This window comes from Cladophialophora yegresii (assembly GCF_000585515.1).
Source record: "Cladophialophora yegresii CBS 114405 chromosome Unknown aczIN-supercont1.5, whole genome shotgun sequence".
Classification (NCBI taxonomy): domain Eukaryota; kingdom Fungi; phylum Ascomycota; class Eurotiomycetes; order Chaetothyriales; family Herpotrichiellaceae; genus Cladophialophora; species Cladophialophora yegresii.
In genome coordinates this window covers 3,279,093-3,293,445 of record NW_006913049.1, presented here as the reverse complement: position 1 = coordinate 3,293,445, position 14,353 = coordinate 3,279,093, and the positions used below count along the sequence as shown (strand labels likewise).

The window sequence follows — 14,353 nt, the reverse complement described above, 5'->3', positions numbered from 1 at the left end:
TCACTCCGAGCGGAGCGGAACTCTTCCTGGTCGTCGTCGAAGTTATACATATGTATCCGACCGACCGACTGACCCACCGACCATCAGGGATCGGATCCTTTGCGCCAAACTCGCCTCGATTTTTTCCGCGCCACGAACCGCGTCTTGAGTCCTGGTTCGGGTATCATGACCGAGTCCTCTTCATTCCTCGGAGATTTGGGCAATCACACGTGGCACACACATGTCGAGATTACACGGTCGCGTCGACCGACGAGCTTCGTTCGGCAGGAGCTCGCATCCATCATCATCCAAATCCTCCGTTGGACCCTTGGTTAATGGGGCCGTCGATACCTTGAGGGTCCTTACGCCGCGCTCGTATATACCTCGATAACTCATCTTGGTTCGTGATCACGGTCGCGATGCATAATTGGTCTTGGCCATTGCAAGTTCTGTCTTTTCATCACAGCAGGTCGCGCTCAGTTCGGATAGAGCCGCCTTCGGGGGGGGGGAAAGGTGGGCACGTAATCATGCACGCCGAGTGCGCATCTATTTCCTCGGCGCAGGCTTCTTCCTTGCCGTGCCGAAGACGAGGTTCGCCCTGCGTTGGGGAGTAGAGTACAGCCATTCCTTCACTGGCCCATACGTACTGCGGGTTTGGGACGGCGTGGGATCATGACGGGGAGGCCTGGCAGCAACAACACCGTACACGGCAGAAGAGGTACTTGTGGCTGGCCCCCGGCGAGTATCCGCCTTTTCCGAATCCGCCCTCAAACATGTGCCTTGTCAGGCTCCTCCCCCTTTGCTTCGAGCTGTTTCTCGTCCTCGTCCAACTGCTTCACCAACATCTGCTCCCTCTTCAGCGCATCCTCGTCAATATCCGTCCATCCGACCTCCCTCAAAATCGTCCCCGTCAGATGCATGTACCTCAAATGCCCCGCGACCTGCTCGCTCATGTCGTAGTTCTCCACGCCATACACGCCCTCAATGTCCTGTAGGCCGGCAATACTCAGCTGCGCAGCGGTGGTCCGGTACAGAAACGCCAGGATGTAATCCTGCGTGCTGTACACGTTGATCAAGCGGCCAGACACAACGCTGCGCATGGCGCGCCACTGCGCGGCGTCACTGGGCACGGGCGCGCCCATCAGCACGACGTTGTCCACCACGCCAAAGGCGCCCCGTTTCGCCAGGGTCAAGAGGCACGAATACACGACCCGTGCCCCCAAGCTCTGCCCGACCAAGCTGACCGGCCGTTCTCCCTGGACCTTGTTGATCAGTGCATCGGCGAGCACTTCGCCAGCCTTGACGGCCAGGTTTTTTGCGTTCCCGAACGGCGAATCCACGACTTTGATGGCCTTGCGGATGGCCAGGGGCGCGAGCAACGCCGACCACACGGCCGCGAAGATGGTGCGGCTGATGATTTCCTTCCGGATGCGGCTCCACGCTTGGCTCACCACAAAATCCTTGAGCGCGGATCCCAGGGTGAGCAGAGCGCCCAATTCCCACCTGAGCGCGAACGGTTCGCCGCCGGCACCCAGCACGCGCCACGGCAGCGTGACTTGGCCCTCCTCGGTCAACCAGCCCGTGACGCCGACAGTGAGGCGCAGCCGGCGGCGCTGCTTCTGCACGTCTTCGGGATCATCCTCGCTCCCTCGGACGGGCAGGAACGCGAAGTCGTCGATCTCCTTGGCGTACCGCTCCATGCTTCGCGACGTCATGCGCGCGCCGTACGCGCCGAACAGGCCCCCAACCAGCACGGAACTGCCCGCCAACGCGCCTAGGTATCCTGCCGCAGCAGTAGCTCCTAGACCCAGACCGCCCATCAGCGTGCCTACGCCTGCCGCGAGTATCGGGGCTGCCAGACCGCCAGTGATGCCTATCAAGGCCGCACCAGCCACGCCCGCGACACCGATCTTCCACTTCCGCGCCATGGACGACTTTTCCTGTGCTTTGGCCGTGGATTCCGAGGCGTCCATCTTTGCCGCTGCCGTCAGGAGCCCCCATGCCGTGTCTTGTTCCATCTTCGTAAGTTCGGCGACGGAGGCGCCCAGCGAGATGGCCAGGCGGATCATGAGCGTGCGGGAGTGCGCGCGGTAGGATTCGAGCGAGAGGAGAAGCAGAAGGAGGGCATTGACGATGGTGCTTCGCTCTCCAGAGCTGAGCGACGCTAGGGATGTCTGAATAGGCGGGTAGATCTGGGAGAGTCTCATATCGACTTCTCGCTCGCGGTCTGTCGGTTGGAACTGCTGTTTTGACGACTCGGAGGCGAGTTTCCGGGCGGCGTCCGGATTGCGGGACTGTGAGGCGTGGTTGTTCTCCGGGTCGCGAGAGTTGACGACCTCGCCGACCCGGAGGATCACGGACTCGGCCCAGGCGTCGAAGAACGCGAGGGCTGCTTGTTGCAGGGCCTTGGATTCAGGTGTGGCCGAGGTGAGTAGGGCGTCTGGTTCGGGTTCTGACTGAAGCGAGTCGTCTTCACTTGGGCCACGTGCTGGTTGTTGTGCGTGGACGTTTTGGTCTTTCTCAGATAGACTCAGCTCGGACATCTCTGGCACTCCTTGTCCCGGAGATGTTATCTGAGCTTGAGCCTCATTCTGCACAGGAGCTCCCGTTTGAGGTTGAGAGGCCTCATTCTTGGCTTTCGCAACCGGCCGCCGCTCCTCAAACACCCTGACTAGACTTCTTCTCATCTCCTCTGTAGTCTGCGAGATCAGCACGCTCAGTTCAGCGCGCTGCTCGCGGCTGAGGATCGTCGCGAGGGACTGGTCATCTTCCGCTGCGGAGTCTGTCCCATTGCCACTGCCACTGCCAGTGCTGGGACGTTGGGAGATGGTATCGTTGAGGCGGTCTTTGAGCGAAGAGAAAGTAGGCATCTTTCCCCAAGGACGACCGTGAAGAAGTCGGACGTTTGAATGTTTTCGATCTTGACTGGGCCTTGGGGTGGTGACTTTGGATTCAGGGAGAACTGAGACCGTCGTGATAACTAAGCTACAGGTAATTAGTGAGGAGACATTCACGTCAACCAAGTATGGTGAAGTCCATCTGTAAGCTGACGTCATCTTGTGCTCATCTTCGGTTTGATGAACATGTGAAGATACATGTTCAATACAATGATTACAGTGTGGCCAGAAGGTAGTCAACTTGGCCAGCTCAGATGCAAGCTGTTGCTCAGTTCGGTGCCGCTGCCGGTTCAGATACATGTTGCGGCCGCCGTAGACACTCCGGCCAGGCTGCTACCCATATTTGTGAAGCTCGTAATCAATCTTCGGTGGCTCTTCTTCGCCCTCGTTGAACAGATACCGGCAGATCGTCGACACTCACTGTGACCACTTTGTGGCTCACATATTTTATTCCTCCTCGCTAACCTCACTCTCGTCCTCTTGTACATTGCCATTCGCCATGCCAATCCCCAGTCCGACACCGGTACTCTGATTCCCACTTTCTTCCTCCAGCGCAGCCTCCAACGCCGCTTCAAGCAGATCTTCATCGTCCTCGTCATAGGCGGTGGCTGGGGCGGGCGGTGTCGGTGGCGCCTGGCGACGACTTTCGGCCTGTTCGTGGTCGTCCGATTCATCCCTCGAGACTTCGCCTCGTCGAGGCGCACTGCTCTTTCCCCTCGGACTGCCCAGCTCGAATTCTTCAACATCGTCGTCTTCATCTTCCTCGGAGGCGGCTTCGATATCTTTCATCCGAACGTCTCCATCTCTCCCCCTGCCGTGGCGACGAGCGGGCTCGTCCACCACCGGCGTCCTTGAGATGGGTCTACTCGTCGACCTGAAATTCGAACTCAACCCGCCGATGGGCGTGCCCGTGTGACTCCTGAACGCCTCCGGGTCGACTCTGCCGCGTTTACGACATCGTTCATCCTCCGGGAGCGGACTGCCCATGTCGATTTCGAGGCCGCCGTCGTCGTCGTTGATGATGATATGTGGTGAACTGCCAATGTTGGCCGAGATATTGCGTGTATGCCCTTTTGCACCGAGTGGTCTGGACTGCTTGGTGGATGTTGACTTTGACGCCGGTGCAGGTGCAGGTGCTCGTGCGACGTTGACGGTCTCATCCCCGGAACCGTCCGAGTCGGAGATGGTGGCTTTGCTGAGTGGTTGATCTTTCTTTGTGGTATCTCGCTTCGCAGCTGGTCTCGTCGCGGCATTGGTGCTTCGTGACCCTGTCGTCTCGGCCTTGTTCTTCCGCTGTTCTGTAGGCTTTGATGTGGTCTTTGTCTGCGATGGTCGGAATTGCGGTGTTGTGGGCAAAAAGCGGTTTCCGCCTGGTGCGGGCGTAGATGTTCCACTTAATGGGGTCCGACTTCCTGGCATGGGCGTGTGAGCTCCTGGAGCTTGTGTTGACTTGCCTACATTTTCGCGCGCTTCGGCTAGGAAATGGCGGAAATCGTAGGGATTGGACGCATCGGGAGTCTCGTCATCAGCTGAAGTGCACGCATGCCCAATCGCGTGTGACTCTTTCTTGCTCGTTTGCTGATCCTTGTGGAGCTGTGGTAGATCTCGAGCAGCTTCCCTGGACATGCCGGGCCCGGTTTTGAGATTCATATCCAAAGTCGCAGAGATGGCTTCAAGGACAAAGACGGACTTGGATTCGTCGAAAATGAGCATCAAAGGTCTTGTTCCCCCCTCAGATGTTCCAGATTGGTCTTGGGCCGCCAGGGTCACATATTGGTAACTCCCGGTGCCGTTGTTCGACACATCAAGATGCCACCGGTCTCCCGATCTCCTCATTCTACTTTCGCGACCGTCTAGAAAGCCGGATTTTGGTTGCCAGTTGTAGCGGATGTTCACAAAGGCGTCCTTGGATTTGGTGTCTTCAGCCAAGCTGTCTCCTAGGACAATAGGGTATTCGCCCTCTTGCTGAGGATCAAATAAACCGACAGGCCTGCTGGGGCGTATTGCGGGAGATGCCATTGCTTTTTACCAAGGTTCTTGATTTTAATAAAGGTAAAGATGTTGAAAGTAGGACAATCCCCAGTGGACGGAAGCGCGAGTGGAACGACGTAAAGGAGCTCTCAAAGTTTGTGACGAATGACCGAATCTAGTGACACCAAACGAGTGACAGGACGCAGGACAAGAGGCACTATGAGCTGGATTTCAACAACAGCGGCGGTACATATTGAAGGCCGGGCTGATGACAATGAGGATAAATCGAGAACAAAGAGGACCTGGTTGTCGCCGAGTCGCGGTTCCAGGCTCGGCGCTTCTTCGGCTAATTGCCCCGTACTCCCCCGTCAATGTTGGTGCCCCCAGCGCTCATCGCCCACCAACACCCACCAACACCCACCAGCGTCCGTCAGTGCACGTGGAGTACGGAGTACGGTGGGTTACAGTGATCTTCCCCGCCACCTCTGTTAAGGGCGGCTGCAACCGCTGCAAACTACGTCTTCGCTTCTCATGCAACGTTGCGAGGCAGAATGTATCAGTCTTTGCCACAAGTGTGTCACTCGTCCAGGCAATATCTCATAGTAATATCACACAGTCGAAACCCAGCTAATGGCAACACCCCACGGTCAATGGCCAAGCTATATCCACCGCCAGCCTCAGAATCCGAAGCTGTCTAACAGGCTATTCGCACTCGGCTCCACAAATTGCGTGGGAGGCGGCTTCTTCTTCTGTGCCTGCACCACCATTTGCGGGCTCCCCTCTCTACCCTCCTCTTCCTCCTCTTTCTCCAGGTCATAGAATGTCTTTCGTCTCTGAAGGAGGCGATTCGGCGCCGAACGATCGTTTGTTACGGCTGTCTCTGTGCGTTCTGCGATGAACTCCCAGTCGCGGACCAGAGCTAATGCCAGCACATCGCACCCCATAAGCTGATATTCCCTCACACACCTCATGACAAAAGACCACTCGTCTTTCGCCGTGACGACCTGGTCTCTCCATGCGTTTTGTTTGACAAGTTGAGCGCGGAGTTGCGTGTACAGTAATGTTAGCAGAGGGTCATTTGCTGCGTAGCTCGTCGAGTCGACCGTCTCATGTCCTTCGGTTCTGTTGAGCGGGAGTCGACCGACAACTTTCTGGACAGGGTGTACGATGACTTGAGCTGCTAGGTCTTTCCGGTCGAGGATGATAGAGTATGCCCAGCTTGCCATCCACCGTCCTTGCTCGCTCTCTATCGCGGATGGGAGAATTGCTTGTTCTACCAATCGCGTCAACACGGCTGACTGCTTGTCGCTTTCATATACTCGCGCAATGGCAATCGCAAGCTGCAGGTCCTTCAGTTGGTGCGTACACACGTTCACTGCGTCCCAGAGACTGTCCCCAAGCAGGAAAAAGGCCGCTGCATATTGAAAACGTCGTTTGCTTAGCAAAGCATACGCGTTCTTCAAGGCGGAAGCCTTCCATCGAGGGTCGCTGAAGTTGTTGGCCAGCAGTTTCATGGTGTTCTCCTTCTCTCGTATTCCGATCGACATCCTCCACAGACCAAGCAGCACGGTCTTTTTGTGCAGTGCAAGATAATACAGTGAACAGTCAATCGGATTGCGGTCCTCACCCTTCGTGAACTCTGTGCGACCAACATTTTCCATTTGCTGCCGGATAGCATCGTAGTCTGTAAGCCAGCAGAACAAGCCAGATTTTCGCGCAGCTTCCCATGTGAGCTTGCCACCGTAGTGGTGAATGACCGAGTCGACTAGAACTTCTTGCGAGGTGCTTAGGGATGCGAAGGCAATGGCGCTCCACGGCACGCCTTCGTCGCCCAATGAGAAAAGTGCTTGTAGATAGCGCTGGCCATTAAAGTCCACTGATTGCTCCTGCTTCTCTAACTCCGAAGTCACCGCGACCTGCTTGATCAGTAGTGACTGCTCATCTTGGGTGAGTTGCCAGAGTCGGTGTTTCTGGAGGGCTTCCTGTAGTGCTTCCACAGAGGCTGAAACAGGTTCTTGTTCGTCATGGCCAGTGACATCGCCGTCGATGCTATAGTATGACTTTTCGTGGGGCCCCCCAGTTTCAGGCTGTGGCACAATGTGCCCAATGGGCAAATCAAGGAAGCTCGGTAGCTCATCACCCTCGCTGAAGAATTTCAGCTTTCTGTTCAAGCGGTTCAGGACATTGCTGGCTGCCTTTGGCCCACTAAGAGCCGTCAGTAATAAGATGAAGGTCGGATGAAAGACCGGCACGAGTGCATTGAGCATTGCCATGATGGCAAACGTCTCATCGGTCTTGATCTTTCGACGCACATCTTGCAAAGCTCTCGCATTTTCATTGTGGTGGCTGGTTGCGTATCCCTCGAAAACGAAGAACTGGATGCCACTGCCAACGACGAGGTCACCACTTTTCAGCCAACAGAGGTCCCCAATCGAGTGGGTAGTGTAGTCTCTAATTCTGATATGCCGAAGGTCAACCCAAGCTGATCCACATGCGGGATAAGTGTACCGTATCTGCCCCAGGATCACGATATGATAGTCAAAGCAGATGGCCAGAAGAGCAGATCCCTGTGGCGAGACTGCCCATGCGAACGTCTTGATAGTATCACTTCCATCCAGCTCGTATTCATACTCACGAGAACCTGTTCTGGCGTCCCAAATTGTGAGACTGGTGCTGTTTCCGTTCACCACGACAACTTTGCCATACCCGCTAGCACTAATGACTCTAGGATGTAGAATGTTGGTGTCAATAAGGCCCGCAGATATCAGGTGCGGCTTTGTAGAGTCTGGCTGCTCCTGCGACTTGACCACCTCCAATGTACCGCCCTTTGCTAGTACTGTAGCATATCCGAGGGCACTCGATTGCGCCGGCACGCCGGGACGGAGGTCGATACTCATATTGTCACATATCGAGACCAAAGAATCGTATCGATTCTGGACGTGCAGCTTCACGTGCCCCAACGAACGTATAAGCTCATGATACCCGTTAGCTGCCGTGGGGTCGTTGGCTGGGAGTAAGAACTCCCAAGCTTCCACGCTGTGATTCGGATGGTAGCCAAGAATGACGCGACTGGTCAGAGCCCTTGAGCTTGCAATACGGCTCTGCGTGATCCGATCCGGGACTTGATCGGCCTCGAGTTCCCTAACAGCAAGTCTTCTGGCCGTTGCTTCGCGAATATCCCACAGTTCTAGACCACGGGTGCTCAGTATGGCTGCATATCTACCGCGGGAGAGGATGACAACATCCTTGATGTCAACTCCCACGTTGAATGTACTTCGTCGAAGCAATGGAGCACTAGACAGGTCTGCTCCATGCTGCCAGACACTGGCGTAGCCTCCATCGGCTGTCGAAATGATAACGTTGGCGGCAACATTGCGAACAAGCCTCTCTATAGGAGCACCGGCCCCTGCCAGAGAGGTTATCAGCCGCGCCCGACCGTGTCGGTTGGCAGTGTCAAAGAGATGAGTGGCCTGGCTGTCGTACCAATCAATGTCGCCTGCAAAAGAATGCAGAAGAATCGACAAGGACGACGGCGTGGCACCATCGGCGAAGATACAGAACTGAACATAGTCGTGCAGAGGATCACTCAGCTGTGGCACCGAGATACTCATGCCGTCCACATGGGAGATGTGGAATACAGAAGGAGGAATCTTGTTCTTGTAGCCGGCATTTTCCAGTCCCCAAATAGACATGTGGCCCAGTCCATCGAGGACAATACAGATCTCGGGGCTCCGATTGGCGATTTCAATAAGATGCTCAAGAGCATGATCGGCAACCCTACCATTGGAGCTTTGTACAGCCTTCTCGGTGGCGGTCGAGAAGTCTCGACTGTCGATGATGAACGAATAGCGCCGCGTGCTCACCGAGTTGGCACTGAGTCTCCGCGGCTCTATCGAAGCGCTCATGTCGATGTCTCCAGCCTGCTGGAGGACAGTGAGGGCATGCGGGTCGGAGGCGGTCCATGCTCGGACATGGTTGTCGGAACAAAAAGTATAGAGTAGGTTATCCAAGTTTTGTTCCAGGTGCCACGGCTTGCGCCAGTGTAGATTCGTGACAGTTGAAGGATGTGGTAGGTATGAAACATCGAACCTGGTACTGTCGACCTCATACGAGAGTCTCCTCCAAATCTTGACCAGTCTATCATGCTGTCCGATAGAAGCGATCAGGCTGCTGTCGGGCGAGAGGTAAGCGAGCGCAGTAGGATACGACAGTGCTTGGTTCCATGTGATTATTGGTACAGTCGAGGGTGGAATGAACCAGAGAATCAGTCTTGACCCGCCCAGCAACAACTCTTCAGCTGAGCCCCAAGACAGAGAGGACACGGCGACTCCATTCGGATTCCTCAGTTCATGTATTTGGCTCCACCTCAACACGCCTTCGTCTCGGCCGAGGGGTCTGTAGATGTAGACGTGGCTCTTATCGCCGAGTGCGATCCGCCCGGTGGTCTCTTCGATGGTTATCGCCGTGAGGGCCTCGACTGTATCGACATAGATGGTCTGCAGAATAGTCTGCGGACCCGTGAGGATGACGGCCGCATTGCCAGAGATATATGCCTGGAGGTTCGGTCAAGATCGCCCAAGACTGAAGTAACAGGACACTCACGACGATCCGTAGACCATCCCAATGTGCAGTGCACAGTGCCTGCCGCTTCGATCGGGGTCGCCCGGGGAGGATGGCTCGCATGGAGCAGAAGCAGGTGCTGGAAGTTGCAGCGCAGTGTTCAGGCTCTCATCTCATTCATACTCAAGTGGGATGGAAATACTCGAGCACTCACGTTCACATTCGGCTCTGTAGGGCTGAATGACGCGCTTTAAGCACAACTTCTCCGCGTCGAGATGATTTACCCCGAATTCAAACCCGAATCTCAGGTCAGGCTTGGGTACGTCACGCGAGGCTGCCTTGAAGACTAGGTAGGTGAGAGGATACTGGTCTGCCACTTCTTATTGACTCTAGGATCTCCTTGCTTTATCCTGCAGAATCACTGCAACACCACAGGCAGAGCAGTGTGAGAGCAATACCCAAGATGGCACAAAAGACATTCATTCCGCTAGGTAGGGCGCCTGGCGATATCGCAAGACGGAGCACACAAACTGACAAGCCTTCTTGCCCGTATTCCACAGAAAACAACCCTGAGGTTATGACCAACCTGGCACACCGTTTAGGGCTCTCTCCAGCTCTGTCCTTCCACGATGCCTATAGCCTGACTGAGGCTGACTTGATCGCCCTCGTACCCCGACCTGCCAGCGCTCTTTTGATCACCTACCCTGGATCATCAACAGCAGAATCTTATTATGCCAAAATCAATGATACCGAGCCTGACTATGCAGGCTTTGGCCCCGACGAACCCGTCATGTTCTATCATCAAGTCATTAACAACGCCTGCGGCCTCATCGGGCTCCTTCATTGCACCACCAATGGCACTGCTGCGGACTTCATCCAGGAGGGAAGTGACCTCGACAAATTGGTCAAGGATACCATCCCACTGAGACCCAAAGAGAGAGCTCAGTTCCTTCATGATTCGGACATGCTTGAGAAGGCGCATGCTGCAGCTGCCGAGTCTGGCGACAGCACAGTTCCTCCTCTCGGCGAAGAGCCAGATCATGCTTTCATCGCCTTCGTTAAGGGGAAGGATGGCCACTTGTGGGAGCTGGAAGGGAGGAGAAAAGGCCCGGTCGACCTTGGTGTCCTCGGGGATGATGAAGACGCGCTGAGCGAAACGGCATTGAGGCTGGGCCCGCTGCCATTCCTGAAGCGTGAGGAAGCCGGCGGCAGTGGTGATGTCCGGTTCAGCTGCACAGTACTCGCCCCAACTATGGAATACTGACAAGGAAGCGCTGCCGATGGGCATTCAATCTGCGAGAAGAAATTCCGGACTCTTGAGGTCAACCCAGCCAAGATTCGGCTCACTCTGTTTCCAACCGAGTCGCTCTTGTACGATTTTCGAGTATGTCTTGACCTCCTCGATGGGGTACGACAAGAACGAGACTTCTTCCTGTCGATGCACGCCTGTGCAGGAAAACATGGCGTGGACTGTTCTGCTCTCTCTTGTCCCTTCTTTTGGAACACCAAGTGGCTCCTCATACGCGCCGCCTCCGTGATAAAGACTCCCAAGCATAATGAATGCTTCGCCCATCCGTAACTCTGCGTCGACTACGCCACGCTTCCCGTCCTTGCCAAAGTTAGGAATCTCATCCCCCCACAAATGGCTGCCCGGGACAACTCTTGTAGCACCGTTGGCCTTTGTCGTGTCGCATGCTGGAACAAACAAGCCCAGCAGAATATCGCGGCCTTTCTGATATGACTCTGCGTGGCTGTGACGAGCGTGGTGATTCTTGTCGTCGCGGTGCAACCCCTGAGCAGGTGTACCGGGAGGGATATCGAAGGTAATAGAGATCGAGAGCAGCGGGTGACTCGTGGTGGTCAAAGGCTTGTCGCCGTACCAATGCGTCGTCTCCAACGACAGGAAATGCTCGCACAGATCTTGGTAAAGAGGATCCGCGAAGAACTTCTCTCGAACAGTGGCGCTCTTGCCAATGAGGCGGGTGACTGTTCTGGTCTTTCCTTGAAGAGCTGAAGCTGATCAGTATGCTGCGATGGCCCTGAGGAGGGGGGGTGGTTATACCGCCGACTTTGGCTCCCTCTCCTTGCTGCTCTAGATGTGGACGGACTTCATGATCGGCTTTTGCTAATGTGGCTTCGTCTGTGAAGTCCTTTACTATAACGCAGCCATCTGCCTCCAACACCTCGATAAACAAGGACAAAGGAGCTGTTCGAGAGACTCTTCTGATTTGGCGTACAGGCGCGTGGTCCGCCTTGCGAGTGTCGTACGCGACCCGACGTGCGTGCTGCAGAAACGATGCCATTAATTCAATTGCTTGGCTGGTGGTTCAGGTCACCAGAGCCGCAATCAATGCTGCAGCTTAGCGATACAGTGGAAATCTAGGCAGTGGTACTCAACATATAAGGGCGCCAACAACGGCCTCAATGAGCTCGCCAAATAGTTTCTCCAAAACTTACCGCTACAAGGTCTCCCATGATGTATGACTAGGATTCTGTGGCGCCAAAGAGCCTTGCACAGCCAATCCACTCGTGAGAGCGAAGTAAATGCAACACATCAAGTGAACGATTTCCCGTACGAAACGCCCAAAAAGCCCTGCAAAAGGCCAAAGGCATGAGTAGAGTTCGCAAAGGCTGACGACGACCCTTATCGGAATCGAGTATGGCGGTATCCTCCGTCCTGCTTGGCATCGAGGTTGGTCATATTGCTATCACAGATTTCCCGTGCCAGTCTGCCAAAAAAGTGTCATTCCGATTCTGCGAACGATGAACCGCACACTTGCATGTGTTGATTTGTTGCCATAGGCGGGTAGGATCTACCCTCGTGTCTTGGCTCATGTCGTTGTTCGGATAAGTCGGCTGAATCGGTAATTGAAGAGCTTCGTGAGATCAGAACGTTCTGGTGTGGCCATCTCCGCCACCATGACGGCCGTGGAAAGGGCCGGAGGCAGGCGAATAACTAATGAAGCTTTGAATGCGTTTCCGCAAGCTGAGTCAAAAGAAACCGAATCGCTTACTGTAGGTGCAGAGGGGTATTTCTGCCGGTCATATCCGACTCATGTCGCCGAACCCAGGTCGTCGACTCACAGGGTTTTGTTTTTCTGTTCCTTGTCTGGGACTGCTGAGCACCATTTCGTGGCGGAATAACCCCAGACTTGGTTCAAGTTACGATACCGAAGAGCTTCCCAGCGACCGGATCCCATTCGGAGCTCCATCGGCGCTGGCTCTCATGTCTGGCTCCATGTTTGAGTTGACCAAGCTTCTTCGACGCCGGGTCGAAGAGTTCGCGAAGGATATCTGCTAATTCCTCTGAGCTGCCGAAACCTTTACCGTTAACGTTCTCCGTGACCAACTCAGGCCATGCTCGAAACTTGCTCCAGCCGGCGACGGGAAGACCGGCACCAAACATATCAACGACCTTCATGGGCAAATCGACTCCACTACTGCTTGTATGAAGCGATACGCCGAGATCAGCGGAGCCTAGCAAAAGGGCATAGTCTTCAAAACTGAGCCAGTCGGTGTAGATCGGCACCATCTCCAGAGCGTCCGTCGCGTGGAGCTCCTTGATCTTGTCGAGGTAGCGCTGCTTCTGTGGCCCTTTACCGGTGATCACGACAATCAACTCTGGAAGCTGCGGATGGGAAGAGGTGGCACTAGCGGAGTAGCTACAGAGTGCATCGAGAAGGATACCAAAGTCTTCATCAGGTGTCCAAGAAGTCGAAGAGACGAGTAGCCTGGCCTTGCCGTCCACCAATGCATTGAAGTGTGCGGTTACCGGTGGGTAGCGTTGTAAAAATGATAGCCGCTGCATATCAGTGAGTGGCTGGTACAAGTCCGCAGGACGATCATGTAGGGTTAAGACAGGAGCTGTGATGCCGTAGTCGGATTTTAGGACCTTTGCCATCGCATCTGTCACGGTGAAGTTCGCATAAGCGACCCTTGACAGCGCAGTTTCGTAGAGTTTGGACATTCTGACTAGAGGATGACCTTCACCCAGTTTGAGGGCAAGAATAGAATAGCCAAAGTTATGCCAATCCACAACGAGCCTAGTACGTCTGAAGAAAGCAACCATAGACACTAGGAGCAGAGTCGGTATTGACGGTGGGTTCTACGCAGAGAGTCGTCAGTGAGCAGGCCAAAGGCGAATGAGAAGCGCATACCTGAACCAGCATCCACTTGCAAGCAGGAGTAGAATAGCTCAGAGCCTGCCAGAGGGTCCATGCCTGTACCAACACCTTCAATGGCCCAAAAAGCAGGAACAGAACCTTGTTGCTTGTTTGCAACCAGTTGGGGGCTCGTGACAAAGGGACAATCACCACGTTCGGGTGAGACAGCAGCTCTGGTAGAGGATTGGTTTCTGGCGAATAGAGGTTAGGCGAATATCAGCTAGAATGACCGGTGCTCACCCCGGTAGCCAATAAGCTGAACGTGGCCTCCATGTGTAGCAATGCTCCAGGCATGGTACTGCATGCGAGGACTTCGACCCAAGTCACCGAGAACTACGACTTGGACAGAACACCGCTTGTCCGAGGCGTTCCTGAGAGACGGCAACAACAACAGCAGGACGGTGAAGATGGTGGAAGCGACCACCAATAAAGTCAATATCATCTTCCGCACTGCTTTACAATGCTCTTCCTGGTGGTGAGGGAGAAGCAGAGGAGGATGAGAATGATGTCTTCATTCCTTCTTCCACATTCGGTTTAGACTCGCAGCGACCGAAAAAGGGGCTCGACTGCGCGTCTGCCAATGGAAGATGCAAGTGAAGTTGAGGAATCCTTGTCCACGCCCTCAGCTCTCCTGGTATGCAGTGCTTGCTACTGCCACCGACACATGTACAGAAGCCAGGAGCAGGCAATTGCAATTTCTCCTCCTGCACTGTCACCGGTTCACCATCATTCTCTGGCGGCTGAGTCGATGACCAGGACGACGGCAATCTGCCACCCCAACCG

The 14,353-nt window shown here is 54.9% G+C and overlaps 6 protein-coding genes across 6 annotated transcripts; 1 reads left to right on the top strand and 5 right to left on the bottom strand.

Moving 5' to 3' along the window:
* Window positions 1-746: 746 nt before the first annotated feature.
* Window positions 747-2,849, bottom strand: A1O7_07910 (uncharacterized protein; the record flags this gene model as incomplete). The annotated part of the gene is made up of 1 exon (XM_007761906.1): window positions 747-2,849. The coding sequence occupies one exon, from the start codon at window positions 2,847-2,849 to the stop codon at window positions 747-749; it is 2,103 nt and encodes a 700-aa protein (XP_007760096.1).
* Window positions 2,850-3,323: 474 nt separating this feature from the next.
* A1O7_07909 (uncharacterized protein) lies at window positions 3,324-4,895 on the bottom strand (the record flags this gene model as incomplete). The annotated part of the gene is made up of 1 exon (XM_007761905.1): window positions 3,324-4,895. The coding sequence occupies one exon, from the start codon at window positions 4,893-4,895 to the stop codon at window positions 3,324-3,326; it is 1,572 nt and encodes a 523-aa protein (XP_007760095.1).
* A 629-nt stretch (window positions 4,896-5,524) lies between these two features.
* A1O7_07908 (uncharacterized protein) lies at window positions 5,525-9,530 on the bottom strand (the record flags this gene model as incomplete). The annotated part of the gene is made up of 2 exons (XM_007761904.1): window positions 5,525-9,400; window positions 9,450-9,530. 2 exons carry the CDS (start codon window positions 9,528-9,530, stop codon window positions 5,525-5,527), a joined length of 3,957 nt encoding a protein of 1,318 aa, XP_007760094.1.
* Window positions 9,531-9,870: 340 nt separating this feature from the next.
* On the top strand, window positions 9,871-10,671 carry A1O7_07907 (ubiquitin carboxyl-terminal hydrolase L3; the record flags this gene model as incomplete). The annotated part of the gene is made up of 1 exon (XM_007761903.1): window positions 9,871-10,671. The coding sequence occupies one exon, from the start codon at window positions 9,871-9,873 to the stop codon at window positions 10,669-10,671; it is 801 nt and encodes a 266-aa protein (XP_007760093.1).
* A 24-nt stretch (window positions 10,672-10,695) lies between these two features.
* Window positions 10,696-11,710, bottom strand: A1O7_07906 (uncharacterized protein; the record flags this gene model as incomplete). Its single annotated transcript, XM_007761902.1, has 2 exons — window positions 10,696-11,417; window positions 11,470-11,710. 2 exons carry the CDS (start codon window positions 11,708-11,710, stop codon window positions 10,696-10,698), a joined length of 963 nt encoding a protein of 320 aa, XP_007760092.1.
* Window positions 11,711-12,564: 854 nt separating this feature from the next.
* Window positions 12,565-14,012, bottom strand: A1O7_07905 (beta-1,4-mannosyltransferase; the record flags this gene model as incomplete). The annotated part of the gene is made up of 3 exons (XM_007761901.1): window positions 12,565-13,512; window positions 13,565-13,761; window positions 13,811-14,012. The coding sequence occupies 3 exons, from the start codon at window positions 14,010-14,012 to the stop codon at window positions 12,565-12,567; spliced, it is 1,347 nt and encodes a 448-aa protein (XP_007760091.1).
* Between the last annotated feature and the right edge of the window lie 341 nt (window positions 14,013-14,353).